Source organism: Ptychodera flava, chromosome 18 (assembly GCF_041260155.1).
Source record: "Ptychodera flava strain L36383 chromosome 18, AS_Pfla_20210202, whole genome shotgun sequence".
Lineage (NCBI taxonomy): Eukaryota > Metazoa > Hemichordata > Enteropneusta > Ptychoderidae > Ptychodera > Ptychodera flava.
In genome coordinates, this window is record NC_091945.1 from 2,298,594 (window position 1) to 2,318,041 (window position 19,448).

At 38.3% G+C, this 19,448-nt stretch overlaps 1 protein-coding gene across 1 annotated transcript in view; it reads left to right on the forward strand.

Annotated features, from left to right (window-relative positions):
* The window catches only part of LOC139116673 (adhesion G protein-coupled receptor L4-like), a 45,777-nt gene extending 27,315 nt beyond the window's left edge, over window positions 1-18,462 (forward strand). Inside the window, exons 16-24 of the mRNA XM_070679259.1 lie at window positions 258-310; window positions 756-867; window positions 2,367-2,470; window positions 14,656-14,755; window positions 15,239-15,456; window positions 15,729-15,795; window positions 16,226-16,311; window positions 16,527-16,695; window positions 17,282-18,462. Coding sequence (XP_070535360.1) covers window positions 258-310; window positions 756-867; window positions 2,367-2,470; window positions 14,656-14,755; window positions 15,239-15,456; window positions 15,729-15,795; window positions 16,226-16,311; window positions 16,527-16,695; window positions 17,282-17,470 — 1,098 coding nt within the window. The 3' untranslated portion in view covers window positions 17,471-18,462. The remainder of the gene's footprint in view (window positions 1-257; window positions 311-755; window positions 868-2,366; window positions 2,471-14,655; window positions 14,756-15,238; window positions 15,457-15,728; window positions 15,796-16,225; window positions 16,312-16,526; window positions 16,696-17,281) is intronic.
* Window positions 18,463-19,448: the final 986 nt, after the last annotated feature.

Consider the following 19,448-nt stretch of genomic DNA (forward strand, 5'->3'; position numbering starts at 1 on the left):
CTTGGGCAATTACCTGTAATCCAGCGAGATACATCTGTCAGCTTGCCAATGTGCCTGTCTTTCAGTTTGTTTGCCAAGTAAGCGATGTATGTCTTGTGTCTATCTGTCACGTCCCTGAATGTTTCAGACTATCACCAAATCACTCCTAACTCAACTTTCAAACATGGATCTTTTATCCCCTTTTTGCCTACCCATAGTACCACGTAAGTGCCCATAATCTAGTATCTGAATAAGATTACGCAATACTTCCATTTTAGGTTGGAAATGAGACATTGTGTGCATTTCTCAACGAGACCGGAAGCGACAAAGGGTACGTTTCATTGCTCTGAATCTTACTTCTCTTTTCTGGATGTTACACACGAGAAAACAGAAAGACCTTGCTCAGTAAACGAACACAATGTTGTTTAAGGTTGAAACTCTTGGCATAACGAATACATAGTATATTGAACGAACCGAGAATACTATTGACCTCCCCGGGAAAAGCAAGATCCCTAGGAAAAGTTTAGGTGCTGCGTTTACTCATGGACTATCGTTGCTACCAGCATGTGATTCATCAAACAAATAACACTATGAGGATCAGACAGATAGGGAGCAACACGATACCCGTGCAGTTTATAATGCCTTATCGTGTAAAAAGGTCAGGCGTTCTCGCTCACAATAGGATGCCAGAGAGATGTTATATCTCGTTTCCATGAAAGCAGTAATATTACTCTCTGATCACCTGTGTCTCTTCTATCTATATTTTAACACGACAGTGTATGGTCGGACGAAGGCTGCCAAGTTGTCGAAACATCTCTTCATACTACAATCTGCAGCTGCAACCATCTGACAAGCTTCGCTATTCTCATGCAGCCTGTTGATTTCCACGTAAGTTGAACGAGGAAGACGTGTATGTTTTCTCTAAACAAACCAATCCCATTGCAAACATGCAGATGATAGAACACGTTTACTCAACTTTACATGTTTCCATTTCATGACCCTAGACCAAGACGCAATTTGAATAGAGTTAGATTAGATAACACAAAAGCAATTATGAAATGAATGGAAATAAAATATAAAGTCATCTGTCAATTCCAGCCATTTACGAAAAGCTAAAGATTGTTTCAGCCCAACCTTCAACGACTTCCTTCACCATCTCATGCACGTTACTAATAGCAGCACAAGTACTCTGAACATAACGCTGATTATTGTCGTTCGTGATGCGTCAGTTAGACAGATATGCTCTGAAATACATTATTGTCGGATGTAATTGTTGCGCAAATATACTTTCAGCGGTAACAGAGCACTAAAGAAAACCATAGCTAATTGCAGCAAACCCTCGATATCCTGAGACCTGCAAATTCAAAAAGCGTGGTTCAGGTTCTGTTGTCCATAAACCCATTTCCATCGATTATGAGTTATCGGTTATTTTACCACAAAACTGCAGTGAACACTGTAAGTAAAGCTTTAAAAAAGCATGATTTGGGTACATCGACAAATATCGCAGCCATAAAGACTGAAATATGCAGTCTTTTGACCACGCGTCTGACTTAAGAGTGTAACTTCCAATACTCTGGCACAAAAAAGCTGGTTAACCAATTTGAGATAGGCTTCGTGCAGGTTCGCTAACTACATAGTTTTGAAATTGTGCATCGAATAAGAATATAACCACGTTTATATAGTAAAGTACATCGGCCAAGGTTTATCTCTAAAATCGGCAGATAGTGATATACAATTTCTGATACAGTCTTTTGTGTATGAGAACGAAATAGTCGTGAACTTTACCTGTAAAGGCGGTGGATAATTTGGCCTTCACATTTCTAATTTGACAGAGATATGATTTGTAAAAGGGGAACACAAGATAATTGCCACGAACTGGGACGCGTACTTTCTGTACATACTCATTGTAAAGTCAGAACTGTTTCAATTGCTATTCAACATAACACACATCCCTGCATTGACAGCGCAAATGTCAAATCAACCACGTAAAAATCGCTGTCTTGCGTCTCTCTTTATTTTGCTCGGCATCTTCAGATAACTTCAATGCCAACATACATATTTTACACATCTATTTCTCATGAAGTTGATTACTCTATCGTCAGTAGCAGCGCGGTTTAGTAAATTGAGTCCCCGCTTTGCTTTTCAACCCCGTGTGCACTGTCTCATCAGCCAAAGTGACATACCAAGAACAAAATGTCAAGGGGAGAGATGTTTTAATGAGTTACTGCGTAGAAATTTTTGTTTGCAAGACAGTGTGAGCACTCATGAAATCAACAAACAGTAGAATTTTACTATTGCATATAACCAGTGAATCTGCTTCGTTATTAATTCCATATAACATCTTTTCATTTTAGCGTTCTTATGATGTGAGAAATTTTCCATTTCAGATACCAGAGTCACATCAGAAAGCACTTAGTATTATTACTTTTGTCGGCTGTGGAGTATCTTTGGTTTCTTTATTTGCTACATTTGTCATATTGGCATACTTTCGGTGAGTTTTTCTACACACTATTTCTCTTGTACACCTAATCATCAAAATCAAGCTTTTGATATTTTCGACATTCGGCAGTCTTTTATCAAACCAAGTTCTATTTTTTATGTATTCGTCACTTAAGCATTCTTTCCAAAAAAGTACGTTATATATTACACTGATGTTTCATTTGATTTACGTCTTTCCTGCATTACTGTACAATGTTACGTGCAGAGAAAACGAACAAAAGGGTGAACTCAGCAGTTAACGTTTAAACAAAATTTATTACGAAACAAAACTAATTGCTAAGTTAGGGACAGAGTACAAGCTTTAAAAGTGTACAGACTACTTATCTCAGCTGGGACGGCAAAGCTCCAGTCTCAGAGTTGTAACAGTCAGTCGGATGAATGAACAGTCCTTCGGCTTGCAGGCTTGTAGTTGCACAAAGTCCAAAGTATAAATCCAGCGTTGGCAGTGAAGGTCTTGGAAAGTCTTGAGAATGACTACTGCTGGAGTTTAGTAACACACAAGAGACACGATCCCAAAAGTCTGACTGGAAGCTGTGCACGTCCCTTTTATAAAGGCATATAAGAACAATCTAGAACTTTTATTGACATGCTAATTACTGTTCTAAAATTATCTCCCTTACACAACTAATCAACTTTCCAGAACATTCCAAACATGACTAATTGAATTCAAGGTTGTGAGGTCATCAAGGGCAGTGACCTTGAGAATGTTCTAGACTAATTGAACTCAGGTCATGATGAGTGTGGGGGAATGACCTACATAACACACCCCCTCTTCAAAAAAAGAAAATTTTTCAAAGAAAAATCTTTCTTTTACAAATGTAATCTTGAAAAGTATTTAAGTACTCAAATTTTGTTTTACTCTAAAGTAAAGTTTCTTGAAAGTGAACAACAATAAAATTTCTTGAAAGTGAACAACAATAAACTCTAAATACGAGAGAGACAGTCTGCAATTAAATTGTCTCTGCCTTTGATATGTCTAATGTCAAGATTAAACTCCTGTAACATTAAACTCCATCTTAGCAATCTCTGATTTTTGCCTTTAAATTTCTGCAGAAAAACAAGAGGGTTGTGATCAATATGAACCACTATTGGCTGATTTGAAGAAGTAACATAAACTTCAAAATGCTGTAAAGCTAATATCAAAGATAAACACTCTTTTTCAATTGTAGAGTATTTCTCTGAGATTTGTTAAATTTGCGTGAAAAATAGCAAACAGGATGATCTATACCATGACTATCCTCTTGCAATAAAACAGCACCAGCAGCCGTATCACTAGCATCTACAGCTAATTTGAATGGCAAAGTGAAATCTGGTGCAGACAACACTGGGGCACTTTGCAGTATGGCTTTAAGTGTATCAAATGCCTGTTGGCATTGCTCTGACCAAACAAACTTTACTTTCTTTTTAAGTAAGTTAGTCAAAGGCTCAGTAATTGTGGAGAAATTTGGACAGAATTTTCTGTAGTAACCAGCCATACCGAGAAAGCGCATCAGTTGTCGTTTGCAGTTTGGTATGGGAAAACTTGAAATGGCACTGATTTTGGCATCAACAGGTTTTACCTCACCCTGTCCTACAGTATGTCCGAGGTAAGTTACCCTAGCCCAACCAAACTCAGATTTGGCAAGGTTGACAGTCAACATTGCTTTGCTCAGTCTCTCAAAGAACTTCCGCATGAGCTTGATGTGTTCCTCCCAGGTGTCACTATACAGGACTACGTCGTCAACGTAAGCTGCACACCCGTCTAGCCCGGATATGACGTCGTTGATCATCCGTTGGAACGTTGCCGGAGAGTTCTTCATTCCGAATGGCATCACCTTGTACTGGAACAATCCGTCTGGTGTAACAAAGGCGGATATTTCACGAGCACGATCCGTCAGAGGGACTTGCCAAAATCCCTTCAGTAGGTCAAATTTCGTCACGTACTTAGCTTTTCCCACTCGGTCGATGCAGTCATCAATCCTCGGGATTGGGAAAGTGTCTGTCTTTGTTAAAGTGTTGACCTTCCTAAAGTCCGTGCACATACGATAACTGTGGTCTGATTTGGGAACAAGTATGCACGGCGAACTCCAGTTACTTTTACTGGGTTCAATAAAGTCATTGTCCAGCAGGTATTTGACTTCTTCCTGGAGATATTTCGCTTTTGTTGGATTCAGTCTGTATGGATGTTGTTTTACAGGCTTACTGTCCCCAACATCAACGTCGTGATAGATGACGTTTGTCCTCGTTGGAACATCTTGAAACAGGTGTTTATATTCATGGAGCAGTTCTTTCACCTGTTGTTGTTGTTCTGGCTGGAGGTGTGCCAACTTTGTAGACTCCAGCTTCTCCAGGATTTCTGAGTTCTGAAGCTTGACCGAGCCCAGCTTTGAGTTTAGAGTATTTTCACTCAAGTCAGTTTCAGTATCACTATCTTCATAATGGCCAGAACTGACTGTACTGACAGGCTTTGTTTTAGTAGGATTATCCCTATCCAAATATGGCTTAAGCATATTTATGTGACATAGCTGTTTTTGTTTTCGCCTGTCAGGTGTTATTATGATGTAATTTAAATCACTCAATTTCTTATCAATTAGGTATGGCCCAAAGTAACGAGCATGGAGTGGTTTGCCAGGAATTGGAAGTAGAACAAGAACTTTTTGACCTGGTTCAAACTTCCGTTTTGAGGTGCTTTTATCATATCTGGTTTTCATTGACTGCTGAGATGACTCAAGATTTTCTCTGGCTAATTCACATGCTTTAGAGAGTTTTGTACGAAAATCTGACACATATTGCAAAATATTCAGACAATCCTCATCGTCTGATAGGAATTTCTCTTTAATGAGCTTAAGTGGGCCACGGACTGTATGTCCAAATACAAGCTCAAATGGGCTAAAACCAAGAGACTCTTGAATTGACTCTCTAACAGCAAAGAGCAGAAAATGAATTCCTTCATCCCACTGCTTCTCTGTGTCAAAACAGTAGGTCCTAATCATGTTTTTCAAAGTTTGATGAAATCGCTCAAGAGCACCCTGACTTTCTGGATGATAGGCGGATGACCTATACTGTTTAATGCCTAGCTGATCCATTACTTGTTGAAAAATACCAGACATAAAGTTGGAGCCTTGATCGGACTGGACACATTTAGGGAGGCCAAATAAAGTGAGAAATTTGACTAAAGCTCTCACTATAGTCTTTGTCTTTATGTTTCTCAGTGGTATGGCTTCTGGGAACCGAGTTGATGTACACATAATTGTCAACATGTACTCATTTCCTGATCTTGTTTTTGGTAGGGCCCAACACAGTCTATTAGTATCCTACTAAATGGTTCTTGAAATGCAGGAATTGGCTGTAAAGGGGCCTTTGGAATGGTCTGATTTGGCTTTCCTACCATTTGACATGTGTGACAAGTTTTACAGAAATGTGCTACATCCTGCCTGAGATTAGGCCAATAAAAGTGACTGAGAATTTTATGATAAGTTTTCCTGACTCCTAAGTGACCAGCCCAGGGGGTTTCATGGGCCAGGCGCAATATTTCAGCATGGTAGGGCTTTGGAACCACAATTTGATGTTTTATATGTTACGTGCAGAGAAAACGAACAAAAGGGTGAACTCAGCAGTAACGTTTAAACAAAATTTATTACGAAAATAAAACTAATTGCTAAGTCAGGGATAGAGTACAAGCTTTAAAAGTGTACAGACTACTTATCTCAGCTGGGACGGCAAAGCTCCAGTCTCAGAGTTGTAACAGTCAGTTGGATGAATGAACAGTCCTTGCAGGCTTGAAGCTGCACAAAGTCCACAGTATAAATCCAGCGTTGGCAGTGAAGGTCTTGAAAAGTCTTGAGAATGACTACTGCTGGAGTTTAGTAACACACAAGAGACACGATCCCAAAAGTCTGACTGGAAGCTGTGCACGTCCCTTTTATAAAGGCATATAAGAACAATCTAGAACTTTTATTGACATGCTAATTACTGTTCTAAAATTATCTCCCTTACACAACTAATCAACTTTCCAGAACATTCCAAACATGACTAATTGAATTCAAGGTTGTGAGGTCATCAAGGGCAGTGACCTTGAGAATGTTCTAGACTAATTGAACTCAGGTCATGATGAGTGTGGGGGAAATGACCTACATAACACACCCCCTCTTCAAAAAAAGAAAATTTTTCAAAGAAAATTCTTTCTTTTGCAAATGTAATCTTGAAAAAGATTTAAGTACTCAAAATTTGTTTTACTCTAAAGTAAAATTTCTTGAAAGTGAACAACAATAAACTCTAAATACGAGAGAGACAGTCTGCAATTAAATTGTCTCTGCCTTTGATATGTCTAATGTCAAGATTAAACTCCTGTAACATTAAACTCCATCTTAGCAATCTCTGATTTTTGCCTTTAAATTTCCTGTCCTACAGTATGTCCGAGGTAAGTTACCCTTGCCCAACCAAACTCAGATTTGGCAAGGTTGACAGTCAACATTGCTTTGCTCAGTCTCTCAAAGAACTTCCACATGAGCTTGATGTGTTCCTCCCAGGTGTCACTATACAGGACGACGTCGTCAACGTAGGCTGCACACCCGTCTAGCCCGGATATGACGTCGTTGATCATCCGTTGGAACGTTGCCGGAGAGTTCTTCATTCCAAATGGCATCACCTTGTACTGGAACAATCCGTCTGGTGTAACAAAGGCGGATATTTCACGAGCACGATCCGTCAGAGGGACTTGCCAAAATCCCTTCAGTAGGTCAAATTTTGTCACATACTTGGCTTTTCCCACTCGGTCGATGCAGTCATCAATCCTCGGGATTGGGAAAGTGTCTGTCTTTGTTAAAGCGTTGACCTTCCTAAAGTCCGTGCACATACGATAACTGTGGTCTGATTTGGGAACAAGTATGCACGGCGAACTCCAGTTACTTTTACTGGGTTCAATAAAGTCATTGTCCAGCAGGTATTTGACTTCTTCCTGGAGATATTTTGCTTTGTTGGATTCAGTCTGTATGGATGTTGTTTTACAGGCTTACTGTCCCCAACATCAACGTCGTGATAGATGACGTTTGTCCTCGTTGGAACATCTTGAAACAAATGTTCATGGATTGGTTCTTTCAGCTGTTGTTGGTGTTCTGGCTGGAGGTGTGCCAACTTTGTAGACTCCAGCTTCTCCAGGATTTCTGAGTTCTGAAGCTTGACCGAGCCCAGCTTTGAGTTTAGAGTATTTTCACTCAAGTCAGTTTCAGTATTACTATCTTCATAATGGTTTGAACTGACTGCACTGACAGGCTGAGTTATAGTAGGATTATCCCTATCCAAATATGGCTTAAGCATATTTATGTGACATAGCTGTTTTTGTTTTCGCCTGTCAGGTGTTATTATGATTAATTTAAATCACTCAATTTCTTATCAATTAGATATGGCCCAAAGTAACGAGCATGGAGTGGTTTGCCAGGAATTGGAAGTAGAACAAGAACTTTTTGACCTGGTTCAAACTTCCGTTTTGAGGTGCTTTTATCATATCTGGTTTTCATTGACTGCTGAGATGACTCAAGATTTTCTCTGGCTAATTCACATGCTTTAGAGAGTTTTGTACGAAAGTCTGACACATATTGCAAAATATTCAGACAATCATCATCGTCTGATAAGAATTTCTCTTTAACGAGCTTAAGTGGGCCACGGACTGTATGTCCAAATACAAGCTCAAATGGGCTAAAACCAAGAGACTCCTGAATTGACTCTCTAACAGCAAAGAGCAAAAAATGAATTCCTTCATCCCACTGCTTCTCTGTGTCAAAACAGTAGGTCCTAATCATGTTTTTCAAAGTTTGATGAAATCGCTCAAGAGCACCCTGACTTTCTGGATGATAGGCGGATGACCTATACTGTTTAATGCCTAGCTGATCCATTACTTGTTGGAAAATTCCAGACATAAAGTTGGAGCCTTGATCGGACTGGACACATTTAGGGAGGCCAAATAAAGTGAAAAATTTGACTAAAGCTCTCACTATAGTCTTTGTCTTTATATTTCTCAGTGGTATGGCTTCTGGGAACCGAGTTGATGTACACATAATTGTCAACATGTACTCATTTCCTGATCTTGTTTTTGGTAGGGGCCCAACACAGTCTATTAGTATCCTACTAAATGGTTCTTGAAATGCAGGAATTGGTTGTAAAGGGGCCTTTTGGAATGGTCTGATTTGGCTTTCCTACCATTTGACATGTGTGACAAGTTTTACAGAAATGTGCTACATCCTGCCTGAGATTAGGCCAATAAAAGTGACTGAGAATTTTATGATAAGTTTTCCTTACTCCCAAATGACCAGCCCAGGGCGTTTCATGGGCCAGGCGCAATATTTCAGCACGATAGGGCTTTGGAACCACAATTTGATGTTTTATAGCCCAGTCGTCATCAACCAAGACATCTGGAGGTCTCCATTTACGCATGAGAATACCAGATTTTGTATAATAGGAAACAGAGCTATCTGAAGTTTTATCTTCATCATCTACCCTGTCAAACAAAGACAAAATATCTGGGTCTTGTGTTGTTCTGCAATGAGATTTGATCTAGAAAATGTCTGACTTTGGTCAGCAGAAGTTTTACTGGAAGTTTCAAATCCACGAGGGATAACGGAATGATCCGTGTCAAACACCTGACTGAGAAAGGTGTCATTTAAGTCAACATCTGTGACATTATTTTTGAGAGTATTTTGATTCTCAGAAGTTTTCTTTGACATGGCTCGAGTAATGGCACATGATGGAAAAGGCCGGGAATGTCTTCCTCTATTGGCTCTGGATTTTGATCTAAACTAGGATTATCAGTCACAAGTGGATTAGTAATGACCTTGTCCCCAGCAAGGTCGTTTCCAAGAAGAAGGTGAATCCCTTCAAAAGGCAAAAAAGGCCTAATACCTAAAGTCACAGGTCCAGAAACAAAGTCCGAAGACAAATAGACATTATGGAGAGGAACAGGAATGTAGTCATTACAATCTACCCCCTTAATAAGAACTTTAGAACCTGAAAATGACTTTTCAGAAAACGGCAGGGTATCTGCCAACAAAAGAGACTGGGAAGCCCCGGTATCTCTTAAAATTTTGACAGGGGTAGCGGAAGAGAAATCACTAGAAAGTGATATAAAACCATCATGAATAAATGGTTCGAAAATACCCATAATGCTATCTTGAGAAGAATTGACCTTGACCTCATTAATTGGGGATAAGAGGGGTTTAACCTCAGAAAATGTGTTGCACACATTATTAGACTCTAATTGAGTTGATGAAGAAATAAAGCCGGTTGGCTTAGATCCACTTTGACCACTTTGACCTTCACGTTTCTTTTCAATTTGAAACACTCTGACATTAAATGGCCGTCTTTCTTACAATAATTACAAGAAAGTGTACCGAACTGTTTGTCAGAAGGAGATTGAGACTTTGGATCTGATGATGTGGAAGTGTTACTTGAATTTGTGAACTGTTGTCATTTGATTTTCTACTGTCCTTTGAAAATTCTGGATGAAAAGGAGGAGTTAAATTTACCTGCATTGTTTCTGTAGGAAAAGGACTGGGATGGTTTGCTGAGAAATGAAGATTTGTGGGTCAATGAATAATCATCGGCCAAACGTGCAGCAACCTCTAATGTATCCGCCTTTTGTTCATTGATAAACGTCTTGATGTCACTCCGGATGCACCTTTTAAATTCCTCAATCAAAAACAAGTTGTCGTAATTTGTCATAATTCTGACTGACCTTTTCCGAAGAGCACCAACGGTCAAACAGTTGTTCTTTTGTTCGAGCAAATTCAACGTAAGTTTGATCTTTCACCTTCTCACAATCCCTAAATTTCTGACGGTAAGCTTCAGGCACCAACTCATAACCCTTGAGAATTAATTCCTTCACAGAATCATAATCTGAAGCCTGCTCTACTGACAACTGAATGTAAATTTCTCTGGCTTTACCCACCAAAGCACTCTGCAAAAGCATAGACCAGGACTCCTTAGGCCAATTCAGACTCTGAGCAATTTTCTCAAAATGAAGGAAATATTTATCAACATCCTTTTCTTGGAAAGGGGAACTAACCTGAAATGCTTAGTGATGTCAAAATTGTCTGAAGGGAAGAATTTTCCTGACTTTCCAAGCTCTAAACGTCTCATTTCTAACTGCAGTCGGTGTTCAGCTAATTCTCTTTCCTTTTCTTTTTCCTCTCTTTCTTTCTCCCTTTGTCTTTCTTCCATTTGCAATTCTTTTTCTTTCATTTCCAATTCCCTCTCTTTCTGTCTTTCTTCCATTTCTAATCTTTCCTGCCTTTCTTTTCTTTCTGTCTTTCTTCCATTTGCAATTCTTTTTCTTTCATTTGTAATTGCATTTGTATTTTTCTTTTTCTAATGCCAATTTTTTAAGCTCCAAATCTGCCTGAATTTCTAATTCTAATTTTTTGAGTTCGAAGGAAGACTCAGGCTCATAATCTTTTAAGGCAGACTCTTCAAAATGGCCAGAATTAACTAAATGTTTTGCAATCTTGAATTGAATTTCTCGCTTGCGCATAGATCTTTTGACATCTACTTTAAGGAAATTTGCCAGTGCTATGAGGTTGTCTTTTCTGAGGGAATTAAATGTGTCCTGATCAAGGTCATCCATAAATTCGTCTGGTTTAAATTCCGCCATGATGAATTTCGCTGAGTTCACAGTATATAGTAGTTTTGAAAAGGTAGCAAAATGTTGTCAAACGGCTCAAAATATTCGTCTCCCGGACGAGCCCCCAATTTTGTTACGTGCAGAGAAAACGAACAAAAGGGTGAACTCAGCAGTTAACGTTTAAACAAAATTTATTACGAAAATAAAACTAATTGCTAAGTCAGGGATAGAGTACAAGCTTTAAAAGTGTACAGACTACTTATCTCAGCTGGGACGGCAAAGCTCCAGTCTCAGAGTTGTAACAGTCAGTTGGATGAATGAACAGTCCTTGCAGGCTTGAAGCTGCACAAAGTCCACAGTATAAATCCAGCGTTGGCAGTGAAGGTCTTGAAAAGTCTTGAGAATGACTACTGCTGGAGTTTAGTAACACACAAGAGACACGATCCCAAAAGTCTGACTGGAAGCTGTGCACGTCCCTTTTATAAAGGCATATAAGAACAATCTAGAACTTTATTGACATGCTAATTACTGTTCTAAAATTATCTCCCTTACACAACTAATCAACTTTCCAGAACATTCCAAACATGACTAATTGAATTCAAGGTTGTGAGGTCATCAAGGGCAGTGACCTTGAGAATGTTCTAGACTAATTGAACTCAGGTCATGATGAGTGTGGGGGAAATGACCTACAAACATATAGCCCAATCGTCATCAACCAAAACATCTGGAGGTCTCCATTTACGCATGAGAATACCAGATTTTGTATAATAGGAAACAGAGCTATCTGAAGTTTTACCTTCATCATCTACCCTGTCAAACAAAGACAAATATCTGGGTCTTTGTGTTGTTCTGCAATGAGATTTGATCTAGAAAATGTCTGACTTTGGTCAGCAGTTTTACTGGAAGTTTCAAATCCACGAGGGATAACGGAATGATCCGTGTCAAACACCTGACTGAGAAAGGTGTCATTTAAGTCAACATCTGTGACATTATTTTTGAGAGTATTTTGATTCTCGGAAGTTTTCTTTGACATGGCTCGAGTAATGGCACATGAAGGAAATAAATCGGGTATCTCTTGTTCAATTGGCTCTGGATCCTGATCTAAACTAGGATTATCAGTCACAAGTGGATTAGTAATGACCTTGTCCCCAGCAAGGTCGTTTCCAAGAAGAAGGTGAATCCCTTCAAAAGGCAAAAAAGGCCTAATACCTAAAGCCACAGGTCCAGAAACAAAGTCCGAAGACAAATAGACATTATGGAGAGGAACAGGAATGTAGTCATTACAATCTACCCCCTTAATAAGAACTTTAGAACCTGAAAATGACTTTTCAGAAAACGGCAGGGTATCTGCCAACAAAAGAGACTGGGAAGCCCCGGTATCTCTTAAAATTTTGACAGGGGTAGCGAAGAGAAATCACTAGAAAGTGATATAAAAACCATCATGAATAAATGGTTCGAAAATACCCATAATGCTATCTTGAGAAGAATTGACCTTGACCTCATTAATTGGGGATAAGAGGGGTTTAACCTCAGAAAATGTGTTGCACACATTATTAGACTCTAATGAGTTGATGAAGAAATAAAGCCGGTGGGCTTAGATCCACTTTGACCACTTTGACCTTCACGTTTTCTTTTCATTTGAAACAATCTGACATTAAATGGCCGTCTTTCTTGCAATAATTACAAGAAAGTGTACCGAACTGTTTGTCAGAAGGAGATTGAGACTTGGGATCTGATGATATGGGAGTGTTACTTGAATTTTGTGAACTGTTGTCATTTGATTTCCTACTCTCCTTTGAAAAATTCTTGGATGAAAAGGAGGAGTTAAATTTGCCTGCATTGTTTCTGTAGGAAAAGGACTGGGATGGTTTGCTGAGAAATGAAGATTTGTGGGTCAATGATAATCATCGGCCAAACGTGCAGCAACCTCCAATGTATCTGCCTTTTGTTCATTGATAAACGTCTTGATGTCACTCCGAATGCACCTCTTAAATTCCTCAATCAAAACAAGTTGTCGTAATTTGTCATAATTCTGACTGACCTTTTCAGAAGAACACCAACGATCAAACAGTTGTTCTTTTGTTCGAGCAAATTCAACATAAGTTTGATCTTTCACCTTCTCACAATCCCTAAATTTCTGACGGTAAGCTTCAGGCACCAACTCATAGCCCTTGAGAATTAATTCCTTCACAGAATCATAATTTGAAGCCTGCTCTACTGACAACTGAATGTAAATTTCTCTGGCTTTACCCACCAAAGCACTCTGCAAAAGCATAGACCAGGACTCCTTAGGCCAATTCAGACTCTGAGCAATTTTCTCAAAATGAAGGAAATATTTATCAACATCCTTTTCTTGGAAAGGGGGGACTAACCTGAAATGCTTAGTGATGTCAAAACCGTGTGAAGGGAAGGATTTTCCTGACTGTCCAAGCTCTAAACGTTTCATTCTAATCTTTCCTGCCTATCTCTCTCTCTCTGTCTTTCTTCCATTCTAACTGCATTTGTATTTTTTCTTTTTCTATTTGTAATTCTAGTTTCTTGATCTCCAAATTTGTCTGCATTTCTAATTCTAATTTTCTGAGTTCAGAGGTAGACTCGGGCTCATAATCTTCAGGGTGGATTCCTCAAATTGGCCTAAATCAACTAGATGTTTGGCAATACGGTACTGTATTTCCCTCTTGCGCATAGATCTTTTGACTTCTACTTTAAGGAAATTGGCCAGTGTTAAGGTCGTCTTTTCTGAGGGAATCAAATGTGTCCTGATCAAGGTCATCCATTTCCTCTGGTTTAAATTCCGCCATGATTAAATTTCGCTGAGTTCACAGTATACAGTAGTTTTGAAAAGCTGTCAAAATGTTGTCAAACGGCTCAAAATATTCGTATCCCGGACAAGCCCCCAATTTTGTTACGTGCAGAGAAAACGAACAAAAGGGTGAACTCAGCAGTTAACGTTTAAACAAAATTTATTACGAAAACAAAACTAATTGCTAAGTTAGGGACAGAGTACAAGCTTTAAAAGTGTACAGACTACTTATCTCAGCTGGGACGGCAAAGCTCCAGTCTCAGAGTTGTAACAGTCAGTCGGATGAATGAACAGTCCTTTGGCTTGCAGGCTTGAAGCTGCACAAAGTCCAAAGTATAAATCCAGCGTTGGCAGTGAAGGTCTTGGAAAGTCTTGAGAATGACTACTGCTGGAGTTTAGTAACACACAAGAGACACGATCCCAAAAGTCTGACTGGAAGCTGTGCACGTCCCTTTTATAAAGGCATGTAAGAACAATCTAGAACTTTTATTGACATGCTAATTACTGTTCTAAAATTATCTCCCTTACACAACTAATCAACTTTCCAGAACATTCCAACATGACTAATTGAATTCAGGTTGTGAGGTCATCAAGGGCAGTGACCTTGAGAATGTTCTAGACTAATTGAACTCAGGTCATGATGAGTGTGGGGGGAATGACCTACATAACAACAATGTTTACATTTTCCTGCGTCTTCCAGATGGAAATTGAAATGAAACGAAGCTTAAATACTTGTCATGTAAATATCGTATATAATCCTGATTAGCTGTTTTCCTTCTTTTAGTTTGAACTCGGAGCGCGTCACAATTCTACAGAACATGGTTATAGCCCTCATGATGGCGCAGTTTACGTTTATTATCGGAATCACCGCCACTGAGAATCGGGTCAGTACCTCAACGCCGACTTTTATATTTTACTGGCACTCGTGCCGTGACTAACAGACTGCTGACGTATATATATATATATATATATATATATATATATATATATATATATATATATATATATATATATATATATATATATATACTTTAAAGAAAGTAGCATTCATTTGAATATTCATTTATATTCAAATGTAATAGTGCAAAGATAGATGTACTTCGGAATTATTTATTATTTATTTATTTATTTATTTATTTATTTATTTATTTCATATCGTGAAAAAAAGACCTTGCTTTGTCTTATCGATCTTTTCCCATTGTTCTATCTTTCCAGCCCCTGTCCGCGTCCACTTTTTCACTGTCTGAAACTGTCTCCGTCTGTGTGCACCGTATATCACCGTGTATATATTACTCATGCGCTCAAACGCTCAAAACCTCATAATATTGAATTTTGAATATTCTTACATTTTTTCTTTGTTTTAACAGAAAGTATGTCGATTTGTTGCCATTCTCCTGCACTATCTGTACTTGGCCTCGTTTTTCTGGATGATGGTACAAGGTATTCAGTTGTACATCAAGATACGCAACGTCTTCAACCATTCAGCCAAAGTCATCCAGTTTTTATTTCTTGGCTGGGGAGTGCCCATTGTCATTGTCAGCATGTCGGCTGGCATCAAGTGGCAATACTATGGAAACGATAAATAGTAAGTAAAAGTACACATTTTATTTTATGATATAAAACGAAGACGATACGATGGCTCGGACTTCAAGAAGATGAGACTTCTTGAAAGCATTTTAGCGTATCTTATCATCTTTGGACGAAACAGTTCTAACCTTATAAAAATTAAATACAATGTTGTCACTTACAGTGTTTGTGTTTATATTACTCGGAGATTATGGTCATTTTCGATCCTTGTAGAAAACGATGAAGAATAATGTAAGAGATCCTGTGTGTGTACGTTTAATATTTTCACAGTTGCTGGTTGTCGCTGGAAGACGGTTTACCTTCCGCATTCATAATACCGGCTATTGCTGTTGTGGCGGTAAGATAGTAGACAGTTTTGTAATAAACTGTCTTTCAAGCATTTTCCTTTCAATACTGCGCTGCTCACTTAAATGTCAATCCATTTACTATGACTTTGAAAAATCATAACGATCACTCTTTGTTCCATAGTTAGAATCAGATTGCGGTTTTTATTCGATTGCTATGTCTGCCTGTATAACGCGATAGTGCATAGTATGTAATACGCACTTCCGAGGCATTGCTACTTCCTTGGAAGTCTTGTGCCGATCCAACGGCAGTCAATTTCATTGCGCATGCCCAATGACGATCGTAAAATACATTATTTGGTGACTTACATTTGTCCTCCTTTTAAATGCATCATCAGCAACAAAAATTCAGTAGTAATTTTACCAATACCACGGTAGCATTACTATAAATGGTTATAATTATGATCATTCTTATTACTCTAGATGAATTTCTTTGTCTTAACTATGGTGATGAGGGCGTTTATGACAGTTAGAGTCAACGCCAAGAAGAGTGACATAGAAAAGATGAAGTAAGTGATACACTTCTTTAAAAACGACTTCAGTTCTTGCTACATCCTCTAACAGATAGCATTTGCTGTGGATGATAAAATCGAAAACTTTACATGTGATTAATGTTTACACAGGCAAACGTTATTCTAGCTGTATCTACAAAGTTTTAACGTTTGAAATATCAAAACAGAAATAACTGACGATTACAAATAAGAATCTTTTTATACACAAACAGGGCTGGAATCAGAGCGGGGCTTGTTTTGGTGCCACTGCTTGGGCTGTCATGGGTGTTTGGAGTTCTGGCTGTGAACGAGGATACACTGTTTTTCCAATACCTATTTACAATCACCAACTCTTTTCAAGGCTTCTTTGTATTCATTTTCCATTGCTACTTGAATGATGAGGTGAGTTATAATTTTGCTCTGAAAATGACTCTTTTTTATTTTGCAACATATTCTGTTAACAGTACTAATAGACTGGTCTACTTTTAGGAATACAGAGTGTAGTTATTGATAGATTGAGTGCATGGAATTAACATTTGAATAAATATCTTTTGCGTGATATGAACTGTTAGGACAGCTAAAACTGGCATGAAAAATTGACAGTAGCGATTCATCAGTCATATCAGAGAGTTTAAAGTAAATTGTCGACGCCTTAGTTCAAGCCAGGATTCTAGAAAAGGGAAGGCTTACGTAATGCTTTTAGGTACGGAAACTTTTAAACGTTTGATTCAAAAATTGCAATATCATAGAAATGTGCACACTACCCCACCCACAGGTCCCACACATTGTATTAAAAATAGAAACAATGTCTAACTGTTATAGCTTCATTTCAGCGCTGGTTCTAGGCGTGTCACGACGATCAAATCAAATTAGAATGTAAATCGATCACGTTGTCATGGAATATCTCGGAGAAAAAGCCTCAGTTCGACACACAAGATAATTTTAATACTCTCATCTTCACATTCTTTTCGGGTTGTTCTTTCGATAGGTAAAAACTGCTTTCAATAAAAAGTTTCGAAGAGGTTCTGTGTCCTGTGACAGCAAGAGTTCGGCGACGAAAACTGTTTCAGAAGCATGGTCTGAGAATGCACATACTCATTCCAAGACAAAACCTCATGTCAAAGACCAGGTGAAGTCTTTATCAAGCTTAAGAAAGGCAATGACATGTGACAAGTAAATTGTGTATTTTCTAAACATTTACTATCTTGAGTTGATAGCTCTGCTAGTGGACAGAATTTTCCCCAAGACTATTTTTCGCCAAGTTAAGCGATCTATTTATCACTTTGTTAAAGTTTGTGTGCGATGAGTGATAGCAAGTATGTATGTGTGAGCGGGTGCTTCACGAACTATAATGCGTGTGTGTGGTGGGGTCGCAGTCACAAAAATTGTAGCAACTGTAGCTCGGTTGTCGAACCACTCATTTTTCAAGAGTGTGGATTTAGCTGAGCGCTTTTGACTGTGATGTCTTCGCTAGGCGACTGGGTGCCATACGTTACGAGTTCAAATCCAATCGAGAATTTACTGAATTTGAAACCATTTGCGATAAGAACATGAAAAATACTATTTTCGGGTATCAATGCTGAAATCATTTACATATTCTAACTTATACATCGGAGATTATGTTTTCTTCTTCTCAGTGTATATGCGTTAATATAATTGTACCTAATCCGAGATAAAAAACTGTAGGGGATATCATTTTCAAATATTGAAAATACAATATAATATTTTCGTGGGAGTTTTTCATTTCTTAGTTGTATGGCATGGAGATACTAAACTATAGAAAAGTTATCAGCATATTTGTAAGAACCTCTCATTCTGCACAACACACAAAATAGTCTGCACCCAGAAGTGGTTGAAGATACTCACCTTGCATGCCCTCAGTGGCTAACATGACAAACAAACTGGACCCTTCGCGTCTATTTTTCACGGATATCCTGTATTGTTTTTTAAAACTGAACGGAATTTTTCTCACATGCATACACTAACTGGTCACGATGACTTATAAAATGGGGGCATTCAATTTGTAAATCATTAAACAAAAGACAAGACGAACTGTAGAGACAAAGGGATGAGATGGTTCAATATTGGTATGTATGTGTAATTTTCACTGTCGTTATTTACTACAAGTCATGTGTACGTTTATAAATAAAGATTTACACTATTTTCGAATGTTTGACTTTTCGCACACTTTATAATGATACATTAAACTACTTGTGGTAGTTGAAACAGAAATATGAGCATATTTAATAACTTCTGTATTTCTTGTATGTTGCTAATTCTTGCGAGGTAATTACATTTTCGCTGCTGACCAACTTTTTCATCTTTCACATTTAAGCTTTTCGCGGATGGATCTTTTCACTTTTCCAATATTTGGTTTGCATTACTTGGAAAGAATATATTATTTAAACAATGTATCGTTGTCTAGCATTGCTTTTTGGAGATTTCTCTATAAATTATCACATGGTGAATACACGATCCTTTGGTCGAGAAAGTTGTAGTCATATCTATACCAGGTCTATAGTTTGAAATTTTGCAAATCAAGCCCACAGTGACACTTTTTGACGGTCTCGTTGTAAACTTTACTGTACATGCACATATACTCGGGGGCCCTTAAATTGATTAAGAATACAGCTGCACTTAGTCATTAATTTTACATACCGCGTGGCAAGTCTTGCAGCTATGATAATGGTGACTAATGTCCCTTATATGCCACTCATATCACGACTCGCCGGTCATAGTACGTGATCATTCCAGTCAAGTCATGGATTACTACAAGTGTGTTCCGTCAAACTTAAACGATATGCGACTTTCGTAAAGATGTATTTCTGAGTCAAACATATTGCTGCGAACTTGTAAAATGAAATTGTGGATTGCCTCGAAACGTCTTTCCACAAATACTGTCACAAATGATCGTGACATAAAGCAATGAGGGGGGCGGCAGTATAGTTTGGGCACACAAATTCAAGGTCATGACTTTGAAATTAGTTCTATATGTATTTAGGTATATTATGCAAATATATTTTACATATACATTGATAAATTGTTAGTCTTTCTCAGCATTAGTAATGTTATTTTTGCTAGTATTGTTCAATGCATTTACCTTCGCCATATGAATCAACTGCAAGGGTTGAGACAACAATTGTTTTACTGTAGTG